Source organism: Apaloderma vittatum, unplaced genomic scaffold, assembly GCF_000703405.1.
Source record: "Apaloderma vittatum isolate BGI_N311 unplaced genomic scaffold, ASM70340v1 scaffold1608, whole genome shotgun sequence".
Taxonomy (NCBI): Eukaryota; Metazoa; Chordata; class Aves; order Trogoniformes; family Trogonidae; genus Apaloderma; species Apaloderma vittatum.
This window is the reverse complement of record NW_009728828.1, coordinates 38,448-59,648: the sequence shown is the minus strand read 5'-3', so window position 1 is coordinate 59,648 and position 21,201 is coordinate 38,448. Positions and strand designations below refer to the sequence as shown.

Here is a 21,201-nt window from a genome sequence, read left to right as displayed (position 1 = left end):
CTACATACCAGCATATAGAAAATCAATCTAAACCAAAACATCTAGAGGCTGAGGTTCCTGCCAGTGACTAGACACCTCTAATGCATCGACACTGGTTGTGTTAAAGGCCTCACAAGTGCAGCTGCCGCCTGTTGTGCTCAGTGAAACGGCTGCTTCCAAGGCCAAGATGGTTACGCAACAACTGATACTGGAACTGTACTAGAAATTACTAGTGTGCGTGGGACTCAGGGCACTAAGCAAATAGCGTTCGTCCAGACCCGAACCGGCTAGTTCTACGCTGGAAATAGCTGTGGCTCTTGTATAGCCATGGCTGTTCAACAGAACCCAGAAAGAGAACAGTTCACAACGGGTAATTAATTCCTTCAGCTCTTAGTAGTAGGCAACAGAAGGAGGCTCACCATCTTGTCCAGGAAAAAAACAAAATGAGGTGTGTTTCCAGGATGCTCTTAAAAACCTGACTGAACCAGGGCGTTCCAGTAAGTGGAAAGAATCCGGCTATTTCAGCCATAAGACACTGTTTGGCTTAAAATAACTAAACTAACACAGCTGGCAAGAAGGGGAGTGGTGGATAAAACAAACAAACAAACAAAACCAAATACAAAACATATCCTCTCCAGTACTTATTATCCCCAAAGCACCACCTGTTGGAATCTGCCAACGATATTGTTTTGTGGTGTTTTTTTTCTAAACATTAACCATCTGAAAATTGATTTTGTGAACACTTACAGTTTGAGGAAATCAAAGATACTGCAATCTGTCAAGACAGTCATGAAAAACTCTGCTCTGTGGTTTTTCCATTTCTCCTCTCATCACTGGTTATCACGACAGCATGTGTAAAAACCCCAGGCTTGCAAATTAACTTACCTCCTGGTAGATTCAATCAGCAATATCAATACATACAAGGATTAGCTTCCCAGTGTCAGAATGCAATATTGTAAGCATGCAGCCATATCCCAGGCTATCATCAGACCAAATAAAAATGACTAAGGCAGGCTGAACTGGTTACAACGTGGGCAGAACATGGAAAGAAATAAGTGCAATAAGAAGAAAACGTTGCTGTTGCCAAACTTAAAGGTTTCCTTATAAACCAGCACTGAGGGTATCAAGGCTCTGAGCTCTTGAGCGTACTACCCTTTCAAATTCAGCCATACTCTAGTTTGGATGCTTGCATCTTTCTCGAGTGTCAACACTTGCAGCTTAATATGTGAGGCAAACACTGAGTGAAAAAGATAATCTTATTTACGTTCCTTTAAGCTGGATGCTAAAACAGGTATCTGATAATACAGGAGCAGGCATTCTAAAGTAACGTGTAAACGATACCTTCACAATAGCTTGCTAAGTATCTCCTGAAGTTTCCCTAACCGTGGTTAGTACCACGCAAACTAATACGAATTCCCAGCATCCACTTGCCAAGTCAGCTCCAAACGTGAAACAAGAAATTTCAGCTTGGGCTAAGCACCACGCTAGAGCATCCAGAGGATTTTGAGTTTGACCCTGGCTTGTGGCCAGGTGATTCAGACTACGGATTACGAAAGTCAGACCTCCTGGCAAAGGAACAGTTAGATGCATTTTCCTCAGAAGGACAACAGAAACATGGTTTTTAAAAAAATGTATTCAAAGGCATTGTACTATGTTTGGATTAATTCCACAGCAGACTGATCTCACTCATGATTAGTATTTTTTAAAATACCAGCAAGTGGAAAAGAAACAAATTATACATATGACAGTTTTAAGGTGCTAATCTAGTCCTCCAGTTTGATAGTAGTTCCTCAAGCAGTTATTTTTTGCAGAGAAGAAAAAATAATGATGATTGTTCTTCAGGTAAGATTTGTAATTTTGTTTTCAATCTCTTCCCTTTCTAAACAGGGCTTTTTGTTTTAATATAAGCTATGCAACTGCAGTGTTCTAGTGAATTACCTCACTCCAACAAGCATGACAGATCAGCTATGGATCAGAAGGAAAAAAAAAAAAAAATCAGAAATTTTATTATAAGGTAAATTCTCCCCCCCTTTTTAAATTAGAACACCTTCACAAGTGTAAAGGCACAGAACAGAAGCTACTACCATTTCTGCTTTAATGGGGAGATTCTAAATTTCTTACCTGTAAATGAAGTATTTTAGATTCATTATTCCGCAGCATTTCCTTCTGTCTTTCAATTTCTATTTCAAAGCTACAAATCTGATTATGTAAAGTTTGTATACTCTTGTTCTTTTCCAAACTTTCATTCTGGAGCAAGGCCACCTGGAAAAAATTCTACAATTACTCCTGCCAAAGTTTATTAAGAATACCTATAACTTTGTTAGTTTTAAACTATCTTACATACATGAAAGGGATGAGATCCCAGTAAAATCTCTCTCCATGTCTTGCAAATAAATAAATCCCGACCTTCTGATAAGCTATTTTTGCACTTTCATAGTGTGGTATTTGTACAACTTTGGCTAATGAAAGTGCAGATGGGATACACAAACAGCAGAACTTGTGTCTAAGAATAATCTTTTCTTCTTTTTATTCAGTTTGCTATTTAATGGCTTGGTTTCCCGTTTTCCACTAACTGACTTGAGTGTTGCTTGGAGTTTGGAAGAAACAACCTACTTAGCTCTAGATCAGTTTTAAGAAGTTAAGCCATGCACAGAAGGGACACCAGAGAGAAGCTGAGAGGCTGAAAAGCTAGTTGGGAAAGGGAACATTAATCTTCCCCACTTACTCCAATCTATCCTGATATATAGCAAATTTAAGGAAAAAACATTGTCTGCATGGGATTAGCTTGGCTTCATAAAATGTCATGGTGATGAAAACACCTGAAACGAGGGAACACAGAAGGGATCTATGTATTTGAAGGAAAATCCAGTGGTGCCTACTAGTAGAAAAGACTAAAGAACTACATACTACAGATTACATTCTCTCTCTGTATTGACATTTTATGAATTCATTCATTAGTGACTCATTCTGATTTTAAAACATGAGACTTGTTAAAAGAACATCCCATATTTTACCTTCTTGGGGATGAAAGTAATACAGTAAATATTCTCCATGAAACTATTAGCAGTCTGGGGAAGGGGGTTCCTTTGTGGTGGTGGGTTGCTTTTTTAAAGAAAAGAATCTCATTTTTCTCCAGGCAAGGTTATTCAGTGGCAAAAAAAGTAGAAAACAAACATCTGACACAAAATGACATTTGGGCATGTCCTGACTAGTTCCACAGACAGATCTTTATATGGATAAGTATTAGCACAACTTTTAATGCAGGAAAATCTTGAAAAAACATTCCACATTAAGACCAATTACTTAGATGCTTCATGTTCCCCCTCAGAAAAAAATCTACACCACCACCTCCCATACAGATGCTAGTTTAAGGCCAAGCAATTTTTAACTCTGATGTGGGTACCACTGTAGAATTCCTTAACTGCCCTCTAATCAGATATAGCTGAATGTGACATTTATATGTCACTGCATGCCTAAACCCAAGAAGTTAGCCTGTTTAAAAAAAGTAAACAATTTCAATCTCTATACTAGCCCAAACTAGACAAGGGAGTGCCAAATTCCACAGGCATTCAGCAGGTTCATCAAATAGGAACCCAAAAATATGGAGATATTGCAATATATACACACAGACATTAGTTCGGCATTTTATATATGGAAAAACTGGCAGAAGAGGCTCAACAGAAATGAGACAAAGCTAATTTTGCCAGTGCAGAGAGAGAAACAATCTCAAAGCTGAAAGGAATGTATGGCTAGTTGCTAAAGAAAATTTTCAAGAATACATTTAAATTTAAACTAATATCCCTGCTTCCCACGTATTTCAGATCTGCGGGGTAGCCACTTGAATTTTTCGAATCCTCCTTTTCCTTAATGAATCAGAGTTCTTCAGTTACTTGCGATCTTTCTCATTCCTCCTTTCTCACCGTTTCCTCCCCAGGTCTCCCTATCATAAGGCACTTACACTCTGTCTCACGAGCATTACATTTCCATTTTTGTACAAGTTATAAAACGGGGGCCCATCTTGTACTGAGAATTTCCACATGGTTTTACAGAACACAAGAAAAAACAGAATTATGTCCTGCAGCCCTTAATCACACAGAACTGTCACTGCTAAGTCAGTAACTGTACTTTGGCAGTAATTTGTGAATAAGAAGTCTTTAACGCTAAATATAGTTTCCTAATTGCATTTGGCCCAAGTCTTTGGAACTTCAGTTAGTCAAGGAAACACAGCACCCATTTACAAACTGCAACAATCTGTTTCTTTTACTTCCTTGTCATAGTTGAAGTATTCCTAGGATAAAGCATGCTCTTCATCAGCAGTTTCTCAAATTAAGCTATTGCTTATTATTTCTTACTAAAAAATGATGGAAGAAATCTCATGTCACAAAGAACTGGATTAAAACAGGTCCCATATTAAAAGAAGAAAAAAGTTTATACCAGACTTCTCTAAGAATGTGATGAAGCCAAAAAATTATCTTCATTATTTCCAACATTGCAAAACCTGTGGGAGTTCAGTCTGCAAGTCTGTCCCATCACAGAGTGAGCAACATACCAAAATTTAACTCACCCCACAAAGTTTTGACTCAAGATTGTACATCTGACCTTCTCTTACTGCTCTTGGCCAACAACAGCCTTCAAATACCAAACTTGTAACTTAGCAGAAGCTCTGCAGCTCTGAAGCCTTTCAGTTTGCACACTCCACAAGCATTGCTGAAGAATGTGGTGACTGGGAGAAGGCAACTTCTCCTTTCCTCTCCATAGATACCACAGTGAGGAACTCAGAAGAAATCTTGACCCTACAGAAACCAACAACTTCAGCAGGGCCAGGACTTCTGTGAGGTTCATCAGCCAAGTTAAGTTTACCCTGTAATTCTTCAGTGCATCGACTGATTTTTTGTCTCTCAAAGAAGAGAACAACAATGAAGTTACAAATCATTTTGTTACCGTTCTCTAGAATAAAGTCACTGACATATGATATGCGGTTAGCTATTCTGGTAACTTGGCACAGTCCTGGGATTTCCAGTGATTCAACTCTTTATTATGAATAGGAAGAAGTCTATAAAGCAGGAAGTGAAAAGAAATTTAGAAAAAAAAAAAGAAAAAAAAAGGAGGGACAAAAAATGATAAGCAGTTATGTCCTAAACGTAAGCTAAACCAAAAATCAGACATAAGAGTTGTAAAGTGTATTTTCTCTTAGCTCTATAAGAGACAAACACAGGACTGCTGAGCATTTTTAAATGACAAAGCATCTCTCAGGACACCGACAAAAGGCAGAACATGATCTGTTCTGGAAGTCACAACAAACATCATCTTTTCCTATGATGTAAAATAAACTGTATCGTTTTAATCAGACTAAAGAACGAAGGATATAAGTTTGTGCCTGTTAAAACCAAAAAAATGTGCAGTTCTTGCATTAGCGAAGAGATACAAGTGCAAAAGCAAACACTTAAGTATTGCTACTGAACATCAAACTAAAACCTACACATGTAGTGAAAATTTCATAGAAAAAAAAGCTACAGTAGACCTTTCCCTGGTTCAATGGCTTCTTTATGGCACTTAAAGTTCTAAAACTAATGTGCTGGGGGAAAAAAATCCTATTTTGCTGTTCCTGTTAACTTTTGATTTAAAACTATACTTTCTGCAGCTGCAGGGCCTTGCTGGAAACCCATGCATGAGAGATCACTGTAGGCCAAGAAGGGAAAACGCTTTCTAGACAGCATTTGCTACGCTTGAGCCAGCAGTCTGCTCTGAGATGACAGAAGTCAGAAGTCACGCATACTGCAACTACTACTGAGCCTACACTGGAATTCTTACTCTTACTTAACTCATTCCAGAAAAATCTGAAGGGGATCCTGACTCTTCTGCCTTCATTTGTAGAATAGTTTGGCAATTCTATTTCCTGCCCCCAATTAAAAGCAGAAGCAATTTAATGGCTATGTGAAACTCTTTCCAAAATATTTAAGAAAACAGTGATTTGCTCTGAAGTTTTCTATTTTTAAATCAAAGTCTTAAGGTTCATTTGCAGAACAGATGGTTAAGTCATTCAAATGATTCACAAGATACTGGTACTGATATGGTTTCTAGCATCTCCCAAACGACCTAAAACCAGGAGGCTCAAGGAAGCACTGCAACAGCAACTCCATTTTGGTTCAGCATTAAAGCAGAAATCATCATGCCCATAAGTTACAACATGTTTAATTTAATTAACCGTTGCAGGTCATTAAGTTTTGAAAGCAAGAACAAAACTAAATAAAAGAACCAGTTTATTCTACGGTATTTCTAATAACATTCTCTCTGGAAAAATAGTGAGGTAGCAAAACCACAGCTCATAGTGCTGCCACTGCTTTCCAAACCCTCCCTTTTGGAAGAAGGCAGGTCACAGAGGACTGGACTGTTTACCTATGTGCATAAAGCATTTTAATTAATTAATGAGGAAAATTGTATATGGAATTGGGAACACAAGTTTCTCACAGCATTTAACAAAGGCACCGGATATGCTAAGTGACTTGATTGCTTTTAGAGCCTACTAGTGCTTTAGCTGTACTGTTGAACAGCTGTTAAACAGACAAAAAAAAAACCAACAGGAAAAAAACCCAAACCACACTTCTTCAAGTACTTTTATAGGATTTAAAGAAATTAAATGAAAATTAGAAGTGAGTAGAAGATATACCTTATTTTCTAGAGCATTGCTCCACTCTTTCAATAAGTTAACATGCTGCACTGCTGAGCTGGCTTCATGTGCTTTAATTTGTTGGTTTGTTCCCTGTGACAACAAAGAATTTATACATTTTAGCCAATTCCACTTCTTTTAAATCTACAAACAAAGAGTATATCAAGACATTGAACCAACACTACATATTTTGGTTCAGGGATGCATGTTGCAGAACTGTTGAGAGAAGGAAAATCTACTTGGGAGTTTACAAAAATCAGGAATACATTTAATATAGCAAGTGTTCTATACAACTGCTGTATATCTCCATCAAGTGTGCTTGATATATCAGAGACAGGAAGGATGAACAAGAATTACAAAATGAATTGCATTTGACAGTCTTCTGTGTAGTTTTACACTAAATAAGGCACAATAAAACTCTTGATTCATACAAAACCTAAAATGCCCAATTCCCAAACCCATAATTTAAAACTCCTGTTGTATTTCATGAATAGCTTCATAAGCACGGAATTTTCCCTCAGTTGAGCACTGAAGACAAATATCCAAGATAAATTTATCATCACTGGAAATGGCCAGCTTTATAAACTACTTTGAGAGAGATTACAATGCCTAGTTTGTCATCCTAAGATGCTACCATGATTGCTCTATGATACTCAGATATGCTGCCTCTGCACAACCTATAAATGCTGTTACAAATAATCACTAGATAAAAAGTTTACAGAACACACATAGATCATATACAGAGTACATAAGATGCAGACCATCTTCCTTTATTTGTATTGTGCTGCATTACACCTACGTCGGTAAGTGTTCTTGCAATGCCGAGCACATTAGCTTTGATGGTAAACAGGCTGCAAACCGATTCAAAGGGTTTCAGTGATCCTCAAGGTACGTACTCTATATAAAATACTAAAAATATATATGTGGATATATGTACATATATGCACACATATACATACATAAAATGAATGGCAATACATACGACATAACAGTGGGCAGGGTTACAGCACTGACCAGTTCTACCACTAAGAGCATTACTATTAATAATTAAAATAATGAATGCTCATTATTTAAGAACCTGGAAATACCTGCAGGAAGTAGTTTACTGAGAAGCGTTGCTGCTAACAGTTCTTGTCTCTAAGTTATTGTAGGCTAACAAACAAATCACACCATCTGATAAACTCCATTCTTTTAACAGCAGTTTCTGAAATTTCCTGACTAATCTACTCATATAAGCCATCAAATTCCCCCAAAAATATGGTAAGGAAAGCATAATATTGGAAGAGACTGGAATAATACTGCTGAAACTAAACTCTGAGGAGTTTTGGTTTGTTTTTTTTTTAAATACCACAGGGATTGCCAGGATTAAAAGCTAATTTATTTTTTTTTAATAAATTTCATGCTATAATTTGATTATACACCTATGTGCACACAGACATAAGAATGCACATAAAAATACATGTTTTAAGTGTGCTAACCTATGTTTAACCTTAATAAAAATATTAAGACACACAAATGAGAGAAAATATAAACATACTTAGCTCAGGAAAATAAATGCTTTCATAGAAACAACTGAAGCTACTAGTCTATCTTACGAAGAACAAAAGTGTCTTTCCTCTTATTCTAAGTTTAAAAGTTCTTCAAACGTATCATCTTTCTATTTCAACAAGGTGTACCTAATAACTGAAATCCCAAACCACTGCAGGAATGTGTGGGCTTTTTTATGCTGTTTATTGTTAAAATGCAAAACCAAACATCTGCTGCATAATCACTTGGTGCATCTGGATGACTTTTTTTTTTTTCTTAACCAAGACCAGAGAAGTCCAGAACTTTCATGTCAAAGAGTTAGGTTCTACTTGCAGACTTTCATCAATTGGGAAGTATAATTGTTATATACTGACCTGAAAAGTGCAGCCATAACGCTTAAAACTACAGGTACTTGGGGCATTAATACATTCTGACAAATGTGCATTCAACTGCAATAGGAAAAAAATGTGAGTTTTGGCAAAAGACGTTTGCATGATAATGCTCAAAACATAAAGGGCACAGGTTATCAGGTTTGTATTGTGTGCCGTTTGCAGAACATACAATACACGTGTGTATATTTTCTCCAGCCTGATCTAAAGTGCAAATACTATATATACACATATGTAAACCACACGCACATGCCAATACAGTATACAGCGTGATACATTTAATATACAGTGAAACTTCTACTAAAGACTATTTCAATAGGCAACCCAATTTAAAAAAGCAAACAAAAGGAACATGCTAAAATTCTTTATACAATTATATTTTAGTGAATGACTAATGTTTTTCTCAACAAGTGATTTTTTTTTTTACTGGTGCTCTGAGCAAGTCTTAAGATCAGTTTCACTGTAGTAAAGTACATTTTCTTCTAGTCCTAATTTCACAAGGAACTCATTTTTCAAAACATAACATGCAATCCTCCAAGCCTAGAGTTAACAGTTAAATTACACAAAAAGGACTAAACAAGTACTGCATGAAACGGACAGAGTTTTAGAATAGGTACAGTTAAATAACTTAAAAAAATGCAGTACACACAATTAAAATTGATTAGTAAAATGCCTGCATTTTTCACAGATTGAGATTTATTCCAATGTCTTGGATTATTATGAGCATAGACCACTCTTCATTTAAAAATAAACCAATTCACAGAAGCATATATATGTATATATATAACACGCAGACAGCGGCCATTGCAGCACAGAGGGCAGCACCCAGATGCAAACTGCCTAAAAGTTGGCACAAAGAGTCATTTTGGGGAAGGACAGCGCAACATACACTCTCTTCAAAAAACAAAACCAAAAACAGGGTCTGCAGTTTGCATTTCCCACAATGCTAGAGCCTAGCTCTTTAGGTGGCATCACTTTTTTGGGTTTCAAAATCTCATTTGAAATTCCCACACCGTACGCCCCACAGAGGCTCATCCACCTCCATGGAAAGAAGCGGTAAAACCAGTGCTGCTTGGAATGCGGAGCTCCGGAACAGATAGGACAGTCTTTAAAATCTGACCCCAAGATGCCATCAGTCACTCATCTCTGATATGCACCCATCACGTTCTACACACTCTCTGTAGAAACTCACAGCACAGTTTCAAAAGACACATGGTTCAGAAAAAAAGATCAAGAAAAAAAAAAGACCAAATAAAGGAAGAGATGTGGTATATACAAGGCTTTACAAGAATGCCACGTTTTCAACTTCTCAAACTAGAAGTCTGCCAAAGAGTTATGAATTAGCGTGACAATTTGCCTTTTATAATACTACAGTAAGGATATTCACTTGTGCACTACAGAATTCTCTCAAACTGTTAGGCAGGCATTTTCCCATTTTGTGCATTAGAGTCGTTATCCCTAAGCATGCAGTGAAGTAATATATACATTGTCACAGTATCAGAAAATAATTAAGGAACATACAGCAACAGATGATGCAGGGCAAGATGACTGATTAAAGGTCGGCTTCTAGCAATGGTTTCAGAGCCAGTCTGACTATATGTGTAATGACCCAGGCTTTAATGGGTCAATTCTTATCGGCACTCAGATACTCCTCCTCTTAAAGTAAGTACTGAAGTCAAAATTTAAGAATATGCCTCCAGAACCAGGTTCTACACTCAGAAGTAAGCACTGATAGAACTGGCTCAGTACACATAGATTTCTCTTTTCTCAGCCAGTCAATAGCTCTTACCAGGTATAGCATCTTTCATCTATTTTATTATCCTAGGGAAAAACACTGCCCCTGTGTTTGGCAGGTACTTCATGTGTCTCGTGCACTATGACATGATTAGCAGTTTACAAGTGTAACTGAGAAACAGTACCAATCCAACTCGGGAAGTAAGTTATCAGTGACAAGAGAAAAGCTTATCCTCAGATCAAAAACTTAACTTGCCTTAAGTGAGGATAACAGAGTGCTAAAGACTTAAATAAGCTCTTTTCCATCCTTGGCAACTTCTATTCTCAGGAAAAAATAACGCACATCGACTTTCACAGATGCTAGTTACATCTTTTAATGTACAAGAACATGGATCTGCTCAAACAAGACAGGTTTTAAGTTTTTTTTTTCCTAATCTGGTCTATGTATTACTGCAAGCTTTTATATATTAACAGAAGTTTTTATGCACTACTGCAACTAGCTGTTGGAATGCTGTACTCCTATTACCCTCTATTTTACACAAATTCTTTAAAGTGCCAGTTATATTTTTTCCCCAAATTTAACAGATTTAATTATGATTAAAGTTTTGTCATGGAATGATGCTACACATTTATATGACCTTTCGAGTCTTCACTAACTCTCGTCAACGTGCACTAAATGTTAATTCTCTTGTTTTAAGAAGCTAGCTACCCCAAGATGCTGCTCTGTTGTGCTCAACAACTGCTTCAAATGGGGAAAAGGCAGGGGGAGAAGTAGTAAAAACGAAAGCAGGAAAGACATGCGCTAATCTTGGGCAAGTCAAGTGTAGAAGTGATACAAAACTAAGAAATTCTTTTTTTAAATACTTTTGCAAGAAATCATTAAAAAAAATATTTGACTTATCACACTTAACTGTGTGGTAGAAAAAGCTTTTCTTTAGATCTCACATTTTAATAGGGAAATGGCTTCTGGCAAAATTCTTGCGAGATCTCACTAAGAAAATTATCTAATTTTTCAGCACAACACTGGGCATGACTTCTTACCTCGCTCCTCATGAGTGTTTTAACACTACATTTATGAGGACATGAAACCATGACACACGGGCAATCTGTATCTTCATGTTTCTACAGAGGAAAAAGCAAACAAACCACAAATCAACTCTTACTCTGAAATTAACGAGAGGACTTACCTGCAAAGAAAAGCATCCTACAAGAATTTAAAAAAAAAAAAACAACAATATTTTTTTATCGTTCATTCTAGTTGTGCAGAGTTATAGAAATGCAATTGCTCAAACATCAGTTGACGCTTTCAACAGATGCGTTGATACTCGGAAGCAAAAAATAAGGGTTTTATTGTGTTTTTCCACACAGAGCAAACCTATCCGCTCCCCATTTTATTGTTTTTACTTATAGCAATGAAACAAGTTTTCTTCCCTAAGAATTACTCAGAAAAATGGGCACCTTTAAGAGTGAGAAGAACTACTACAGATTTTATTTTTAGCATGGGTACAGAGTGCATGGAAAAGCTTTTCAGAAACGCACACTGCCCCCTCTCAGAGAATCTCTTTCCCAAGCATGGATATTTCCCCTCCAGTTCTTCTATAATTTTGATTCCCGAACATCTGCCACTATCCCGAACATCTGCTATACACCCAAAGTTCAAAGAGATGTTAAAATTTCATCATGATGCTGGGCAGGCATTTGGATGTGAACCTAGGTGATGACAGCTGTCAAACCAAATCACCATAGGGAGGGAAGTAAATGAGGCCCAAACTAGTCAAATTTACATTTCCTTTCAGTTTTCTCAACAAAATGAAAAAAAAAAGGGAAGAAAAAAGAAAAAAATCATTTCACAGTGTGACACGTCCCATTCAATCTGAAACAAACTTTCATTTCTAAAACTTACGAAAAGCAAAGGACACAAAGGTCCAGATCTGTGAGCCTGTCAGAAAAGGAAGAACAATGTGCCCTTTTTGCCCATTAATGTTGTCTACTTTTTTAAACAAAACCAAGACACAAAGGAGACCCAAGCTCCGAGCTGTGAAAGGCCTCTATTTGAAGTCTGCAAAAACACACACTTCTTCACTTTTAAAAATACCAGGTATGCTGTTTTGAAGCAAGTCTGTTCTGCCATCCTTACCGACAGCAGTTCACTGGCCAGAGCACACGCAGACAGTCCCAGCGACAGAAAGCAGGGCAGCCCAAGCTGCTCCTTGGCCAGAGAGCTGGGACAGCCTCCCAAAACATGGGGGTGAGGCGCTCGCTACAGTCCCTTCCCACCAGGACACGGATACCAGCCAGGAGCAATGCTAACAGACCGACACCAGCACCATCCTCAGAACACGCCCTGTCAGGGTGGCTGCGGTGCTCTGCCCACAAGCATGCAGCACCCCACGCCTTCAGGGGCTTGCTGCTCTACAAACTTCTCAAATGGTTTATCAAACTAGGAAAATAATACTCCTTTCTAATATTCATTCCTGAATTTTAATTTCCTTATTCTCTAACCCAGCTAAACTATCTGGCAAATGCTGACGTTGAACCTTGGTTCGTGACAAAAAGTCAAAACGCAACTTCTGACAGGCCCTCTGGGCAGCCCCCTCCTCCTCCCTCCACCAGCCGGGGCACATCCACCAAGAACAAGGGCAGCCCTTCCAACCGCTTCAGGACACTGCTGGCATAATCCTCCTCTCAACCAACCAGCTAAATTCACACAGTCGAGCACACAAAACCAAAAACCCAACAAAAGGTAACAGATGGGTGACACCACCTGCAGGGCGCCTGGCACAGAGGAGGAGGCGGCAGGATATTAACAGGGCTGCCCAGAGGAGCAGCCGGTGCCACAGGAGGACCAGGCCTGGCTCCAGGGCAGCGACAAGGGCCGGAGATAATGTCCCGGCTATCCCAGTCAGCTCAGGCCTACTTCAGACGTCCCAGCAGAGCCCAGGTTGCCTTTGCAGGCTCTGCCTGGGACAGCCTCTTTGCGGCCACGGTGGCCCTGAGGAGCCAAGGCACCAAGTCATGCTGTCCTATACTGCCCAAGTATCGATTCTGTAGGAGAAGCACTTCCAAGTAGTTTACAGAAAAGCATAATACAGAAGCATTTCAGGCTGCTAATTTCTGTTTTAGCAAGGCACCATCTTTATTTCCCAGAAGTTAGAGGATGGAAAAGCTTTGAGACAAAAAAACCACATTTTAGATGGTTTAAAAAGTTAGTGATCTCCATCTTCTTAAATGGTTTAAACATAAGGAAATAAATTAAGAAATTAACTCACCTAGAGGCAGCCTAGGCAAGATAAATGCAATCTAAAAAGCCATGTACTAACATTTTTAACTAAAGAGTCTGCCTGCAACAATGGGGATTTCCTACCCCATGGGTCATGGGATTCTATGAAGACACGAACCATACATACTCCGGTAAAATTATTTTTGTTCCATTTGCATACCTTTTTTCTCGGTATGCTCCCTCTATCTCTATTTTCAGTTCAAGTCACTAAGGTCTGCTTCAGTCATTACTACATTAGAAAAAATTTTAGGCTACAGAAGCTAGAGATGAACTCAAGCTCTGGGTGGCAAAACTCAAATGAGAAATCAGAAGAAACCTTTCAGTCAAATGTACAATCTCATTAAGTTTCTGATTCTCATTACTAAAGTGCAATAAGATAGCATTTTATCTGACCACAATAAATAAAACCATCTGCATTTCTATAACCACTGAACTTTTAAAAAAATCTTGTAAAAAATATTAAAAGTATCAGCCAATTGCTAATCTTCTAAGTGTGGAATTTTCGGCATCCTCAAAGCAGCATGGAAGCAGAACTGTCCTTTCTTTATGTACCAAAACATATAAGCCAATGATAACATAAGCGCATTTAATGCTGCTTGGAAATGTTCTGATTTACAAATTTAGAACTTTTAAGAGCAAGTGAATAGTGGTACTAACTTTAATACAATCAAAATAATGACATCTCAACATAAAACTACATTTTTAACAAACCTCTTTATCTTACTGGATAAGTTAATTCCATTACCTCTTCAGTCAACTCGGAATTCTACCATTTAAGATTCTGGAGAATCAGAAAACAATTACTTTATTTACAAACACTTTTTTCTGTACTTCAGAGTAATATGTCGTTTGTATTTCCAGTGTGAATGTCTAAGATAGGTTTCACGGTGAAATAAAAATCTGAGAGTGTAAAACTTGTCTGCTTCTACACTGAAAGCTACCACTAGCTCAAAGATTTCATAAATGTTAAATCCACCAACATCTGATAAAAGAGAAAGGTGTTAAACTAAAAAGCAGAGTTCTATGCTCCTCAAAATGTAAAGATGATTTAAGACTCTCAAAAGTTTAACTACATTGCTCCTATAAAAAGAAGTGACCTACAAGGAACCTGTAAGCATGTTGCTTAGATATGGAGATTCAGCACCCATAATCTAACTAAATACAGTCTCACACATGTATCAGAATATGCAAGGGTAAACACAATGTAAACTTAATTTTCCTCTGCGTATTTTCATGTCTCAACCACCTTATGCTAATGTACAATTATTGAAGTACCAGTCCTTGCAAGTACACACTCAAACAGCTGAAAGTCAGATCTAAATTGTAACTCAGTGAGATTCTATCTATGACTTCTTGTAATGACATCTCTGAGCAAAGAACGCTTCTCATCAGTGTGAGATTTCAACTTAAACAATGCACAAGAACACAAATGAAGATTAAGTTCTCATCACTCTTACTATATTAATGAAGTCCAAAATCCAAGACTGTCAAACTATGGAAACAGAATTTAAAAAATAAACAACAAAAAAAGTTGACATTACAGCAAGAGATTAGGCATAATACAGTTCAATGCAAAATAATGCAAAACACAGTCAAGTTAGACTTACTTTACACATAGAACTGTTTCTCAACCTCTGCTCTATACTTGTAACTCACAACACGCTGCTTATCAGACAACCTACTCATATGCCAAGAACAGCAGTACCTCTGCCTGGACTCATCATGAACCACTGCTGGTTAGGCCAAGACACAGTTTGTTTTTACATCATTTCCTCCTTTTGTCGCATAACAGATCACACAATGCCCAAGAAAGATTACACAGAAACATGTTGTTTCTCTAGTCAATTGTTGTGCTTCTGCTTTTCCTGCATAACATTTAATTATTATCATAGTAGTTGCATTTATTATATAAATTTAAGCAAGGGTTTAGCAAAAGTTACTGTAGTATCAATATTATGCAGTGGATTGGAATCTTTTCGTAAGGCATTATCTGAACATCAGAAGAAAGTGTTTCCCAGTCAACGCAGTAACTGTTGTTTTTGCAGGGGGAAAAAGAAAAAGAGGCATTTTGAAAGTCAGTCTAATTTCGTTTTTGGCTTACTAATTCTGGCTGAGAGTCCAAGGCTCAGTTGGCAGCAACACAGAAGCACAAAAGGAGTTATTCCAATTTAATCACATTAATGTATGGAATCTTGTTCTATATACACAAGAAAATACTGCACCTGCAACATAATCATTGGGACTTGGCTTTTACAGTATTTACAGGTTGTCTCCCGGTATTTACAGGTCGTCTCTACATGGTCTGGCAAATCTTTTCTCAGTATTTTCTCTTTGCAATCAGCACGAGGACACAAGAGTTCTTCAAACTGACAATCGGTTTTCAAATGCATCTGAAAGATTTAAAAAAAAAAACAGTCAAGCCAACAAAGTTTTGTGCACATCTTTTACCCTCTGAAGACATTCCACAGTAAATAACTTCAGACCTTAAGCAAGCTGTTATTTTGTGCACTATTGTATTGGGTTTGCCTGGCCGGATTTCAGTGTTGGAGGTTTGTAGGGGTGGCTTCTGCAAGAACCTGCTAGACGTTTTCCCTAAGTCTGACAGAGCCAATGCCAGCCAGCTTACGGCCCTGCCGCTGGCCAAGGCTGAACCCATCCGTGATGACAGGACAGGATAGGAACGCTTCTGGAAACATATGTAAGAAACGGGGAAGAAAGAACTGCATCACACAACAACTGGCAGAGAGAGAGATGAGTGAGAATATGTGAAGATACCAAGGTCACTGAAGAAGGGGGAAGGATGTGCTCCAGGCATCAGAGCAGAGTCCCCTGGGTTGTGGTGAAGCCCATGGTGAGGCAGGCTGTCCCCTGCAGCCCATGGAGGTGACGGGGTCTAGATGTCCACTTGCGGCCCATGGAGCACCCCACACCAGAGCTGACAGATGCCTGAAGGGGGCTGTGACCCCGTGGGAAGCCTGTGCTGGAGCAGGCCGCTGCCAGAGCCTGTGGCTCATGAAAAGAGAGAGAAGCCCATGCTGGAGCAGGTTGGCTGGCAGGACTTGTGTGACACCATGGGGGACTTGCGCTGGAGCACTTTGCCCCTGAAGGACTGCACCCCATGGAGAGACTCGCATTGGAGCAGTTTGTTAAGAACTCTCTCTAGTGAGAGGACTCACAGTGCAGAAAGTGCGTGAAGCTCATCTCCTGTGAGAGGGACCCCACAAGGGCCCAGGGGAAGAGTGAGGAGTCCTCCCCCAGAGGAAGAAGGAGCAGTGGAGACAGCATCAGATGAACTGACTGCAGCCCCATTCCCTGCTCCCCTGCACTGCTCAGGGGGAGGAGGAAGATAAATTGGGACTGATATTAAGCCCAAGAAGAAGGGAGAGGTGTGGGGGAAGGTGTTTGTTTGTTTTTTTTTTTTTTTTAAGATCTGTTTTTATTTTTCATTACTCTTCTCTGATTCGTTCTTTAATAAATTTAACTAATTTCCCCAGAATCAAGTGTTTTGCCCAGGACAGTGGATGCAGGTGATCTCCCTGTCCTTATCTCAAACCACGGACCCTTTGTTATATTTTCTCCCCCTGTCTTGCAGAGAATGAGGAGTGAGAGAGCGGCTGTGTGGGCACCTGGTTGCTGGCCAGGGTGAAACCACTACAACTACATTGTGGAAGAGCAAACAGCAACGAGCCTACTCAGGAATACGTTCCTGACTTTACACTCCCTTTTCCTAGACAGTAGATTTCACTGTGTTAAAGAGGTATATGAGCTACTTATATACTAAAAGCATCCTAACACAGTCCAAAATTCCATAAAAGGTAAGCTTTCTTTTTCAAGGTGTATTATTCCACATAAAACATAAGACACTGCTTTAAGTTGTTTAAGTACCTGGATTTGCTCATTCAGAGCAACACAGCTTATTGCAAACTGCTGTGTAGCTATATCTTACAACTGTTAAATTACTGGATCATTGCTATGTTATGCCTTCGTGAAACAAAAGGTACAGGTTATTTTGTGCAAGTCTGGAGAAATCAAAGGTGTAACTCCACACATAAACCACTGCTTCTATGAGAGGATTAAGGCTGGTAAACAAAAACATACCAAAAATTAATTAAAATTTCCTAGAATTGTAGAATACTTAAGATTTTTCTCAATTTTAGTTCTCCCTCCAGTTTTATTTGCTTCACGTGTTTATGTTTCCAAGCTTTAGTGTCACACATTTTTTTACCACAATTCTTTATAGCTCATTGAAAAGCAGAGCTTTCAAAGTCATTTAACTCTATCCTGACATTTTTAAGTCAGATTAACCACTAGTGTGAGCAAGTCAAGAAATGGACTGGGGTTTAATTTTCAAGGTTTCTTCTCATTCTTTAACTTAAAAGGAAGCTTATGACATGTTACATTACTTACCAGTAATTGACCCAAAGATAGTTGTTCTTTACAGCCCTTGTTTTCATTTCTGCAGTATATTTGAAGGGCAAGTAGTTCTCTCCTGCAACAATTATCTTTAAATACCTGAGAAATAAAAAAAAATGCTTCATTTTAGAAATTTAAAATCACTCAAGAATATGCAAGTTCAAGTCAAGTAGAAGCCAAGCAATTTGGCTTCAGCGGTGTCATTTAATTCTAGCTTTATGTGCCAGAAATAAAATCCTGCCATTCAATTTGTCTTGAATCTGCACATCACTGAAATTCCTCCACTATGAAGCAGCCCAGTGAAAGAGAATGCTTGGACAGATGCTCTACTACTGTTTCACTTTTACTATAAACACAATAAAGGGAAAGGGACAAGAAAGAACTAATTTTTTTTGCTATCTGTTTGCTGATAACAGGCCTGTATAAGCTAGAATTCGCTACATTGGGAAGCAGGTGTATTAGGCACAATATCGTAAGACAAAAATGAGCCAAAGCACAGGGTTTCAAAAAAGGAAGGATTTCATGAAAGGTAGTGCAACCACGACTAGACTGGTTAGCTGGAACACCTACTTGCACTTCAACATAGAATAAAGACACTTTCTAAGGTCTTTAGACAGAAGGAGGTTTATTATTTCACAGATAAGCAAGTATTAACTATCTCTCCACTTTAATGTTTATAAGCCTTTCCAGAATTCTTTGTCTATAACAGAACTGCAAGAAGTTAGAAATAGAGAGCTCGCGGTTTGGATTTTTCACTTTTTATGGGTGACACCCCATAAAAGATAAAGAGATTGCAACAGGGCTCTCAAGAAGTCCCACTGCAAAGGAACTGGAGATACAGACTGAAGACCATTACTACTACTTTGAAGTCCTTTGCAAAGGGATACAAGCTTCTAATTATTTCGTAATTGCTTTCATGACCGTTAAGAAATACCAAAGAACCAAGCACAATCCACAACTCTGACAAACAGAGTTCTGCGGGGATTACTGAAATTACAAAGCAGTTCCATATGCTAACATTTAACAACAACAAGGAATTAAGATGAGGTCTGCCCACAGCGACTATGAATCTATTCCCAGTATCAGCGAAGAAGGAAACACTGCAACTATTCTCACCTGATCTCATCTGACACAGGTCACTGATTTCTCTTTACTTTTGAGATGCATATGTGAAATTTAATGAATCAACAAATCGCATTTGAATAATCAATTGCCAGTACTACAGTATTTTTCCAACGTAATTTCCAGGGTTACTAGGCAGTTTTGCTGACTGAAGTTAACGTAAGGTGACAATTTTAAAACAGTTTTTCCAAGACTGAGAAGTTTCCAGTGTCACGAAAATCACTGACTTGCACAGTTAATCGACATGTTTAATATACACTGCCCTTTCTGTTTTAGAGATATTTGGAAGTTTCATAACAAATGTACATATATATTTACGTATATTGGGAGCTAGAAAGTCAGAGTCAAAAGGATAAAGAAAGCAGGCATCACAATTTTTAGCCTGAGCTCCTGGAAAGCCCATCCTTGTCAAAACCGAATTACACTGTGCACTGTTCAGAGAAATATTTTGAGTTAAGACAAGGAGAGATTAATGTACCCACTAACCTTTTCTTGAAAATGGTTACTACTACAAGCATTCATTTAGGCAGGGAAAACTGCTAACACAAAGAGTTTTACCAAACACTTTAGAGAATCTAATGTAAAAACTACATAAAACATGTACTGAACCAAAAAAAATTCTCTACCCTCAACCTTTCAAGGGCACCACAAAGTTTCATTGTGAAAATAGCGAAGAGGGTATCAGTGAAATAACTTATCCCTATAAAAAGAATCCGATTCTATCACAGTTAGCGTAATACCACACTGTTCTGGTTCCAGGGTGGTTGATCAGTAGAAACTGATCTGGAGCCAAATGAGGAGTAAGGTTTGCCTACATCAGCCACATCTCTGCATCTACAAGAGATACAATTCTTCTTAGCATCCTCCCAGCTGATGGGAAGGCAACTGCTATGTGTTGCTGCAGCTCTCAGGTATGAACACAAGACATGACACCTGGTTGGATCATTAGGGATGAAGTCAACATGTTGTTTTCTTCCACGTGGTTACCAGTAAAAATGAGCTCCCTTCCTACATGAAATATATGATTTACGTTTTATAACAAAACTTCCTTCCTCAGGTAGCTTATTAGGCTTATGAAATAATTACCACAAAGCAATAACATCTTACCCACACCACACAATTCAATACTCTTGAATAAGACATAATTTTAACAATACCTTATCTTTTACTATGCTTTCTTGACACGCTGTACATTTTGGACTAGAAGAACTGGAGAGAAAAGAAAACAGAAAAACTATTTTAAAACTCATCTGTACAAAAAAATCCATTCATGAGGCATCTAGTTATGACTCTTCAAAACATTTTAAAAACGATTAGAAGTGGATATAGTTCATTATAATTAAAAAACATGATGTTATTTAAAAAAAACAAATTTATGAACACTGAGTTTTTGATGGACAGCATCTGGCATTCCCAAGCAAGTAAGAGTACCACAATGCCACCAACTAACTGCACAGTGGTTTTCTTCAAGGTGGCAAAATCCATTCCCTATTTTACATTCTGTGCCTGATCCACAATTTTCATCACTTCTTTATCTGTGCAAACAGGCAAAATACCGTCTCTTCAATTATCCAGTCCTTTTTCAAACAACACCTAATTACACTTTACTTTCTCTGACAGTCAATTATACATCCTTTCAGCGGAAAAAAAGAAAAAAAAAAGCATTTATGTCCATCTCCTTCAAGTCTGTTCTAGTTTTAGCAACTGTTACATATCTTTGCTCCCTCCTTTATCTGAACTATTGCCCTGTAATTTAATTAACAAAGTTGTGATCTCTCAGACAACAGGTAGGTTGAGGAGCAGAGCAGTCTGTGAATAGAAACTGAACTGGCCTGTGGGAAGGGTGGATTCCTACAGCTCTTTGTGGCTCTGACCTGTGAGGTGTCAGTGATAGATGAGAAGCTCAACATGAGCCAGCAGTAGAATCATAGAACAATTCAGGTTGGAAAAGACCCTTGGGATCATCAAGTCCAACCACTGACCCTACACTACATGTTCACCCCTAAACCATATGACCCAACACCACACCTAACAACACTTGAACACATCCAGGGATGGCGACTCAACCACCTCCCTAGGCAGTCTGTTCC

At 38.4% G+C, this 21,201-nt stretch overlaps 1 protein-coding gene across 3 annotated transcripts in view; it reads right to left on the bottom strand.

The window, feature by feature from the left end:
* The window catches only part of TRAF3 (TNF receptor-associated factor 3), a 30,826-nt gene that overhangs the window by 5,991 nt on the left and 3,634 nt on the right, over window positions 1–21,201 (bottom strand). Inside the window, exons 2-8 of one of the 3 annotated variants that reach the window (XM_009874195.1) lie at window positions 20,269–20,320; window positions 17,984–18,088; window positions 15,799–15,966; window positions 11,338–11,418; window positions 8,548–8,622; window positions 6,647–6,739; window positions 2,101–2,241 (exon numbers count right to left, since the gene is read on the bottom strand). In XM_009874195.1, coding sequence (XP_009872497.1) covers window positions 2,101–2,241; window positions 6,647–6,739; window positions 8,548–8,622; window positions 11,338–11,418; window positions 15,799–15,966; window positions 17,984–18,088; window positions 20,269–20,320 — 715 coding nt within the window. The remainder of the gene's footprint in view (window positions 1–2,100; window positions 2,242–6,646; window positions 6,740–8,547; window positions 8,623–11,337; window positions 11,419–15,798; window positions 15,967–17,983; window positions 18,089–20,268; window positions 20,321–21,201) is intronic. The other 2 variants (XM_009874196.1, XM_009874197.1) reach the window with 2 other exon arrangements.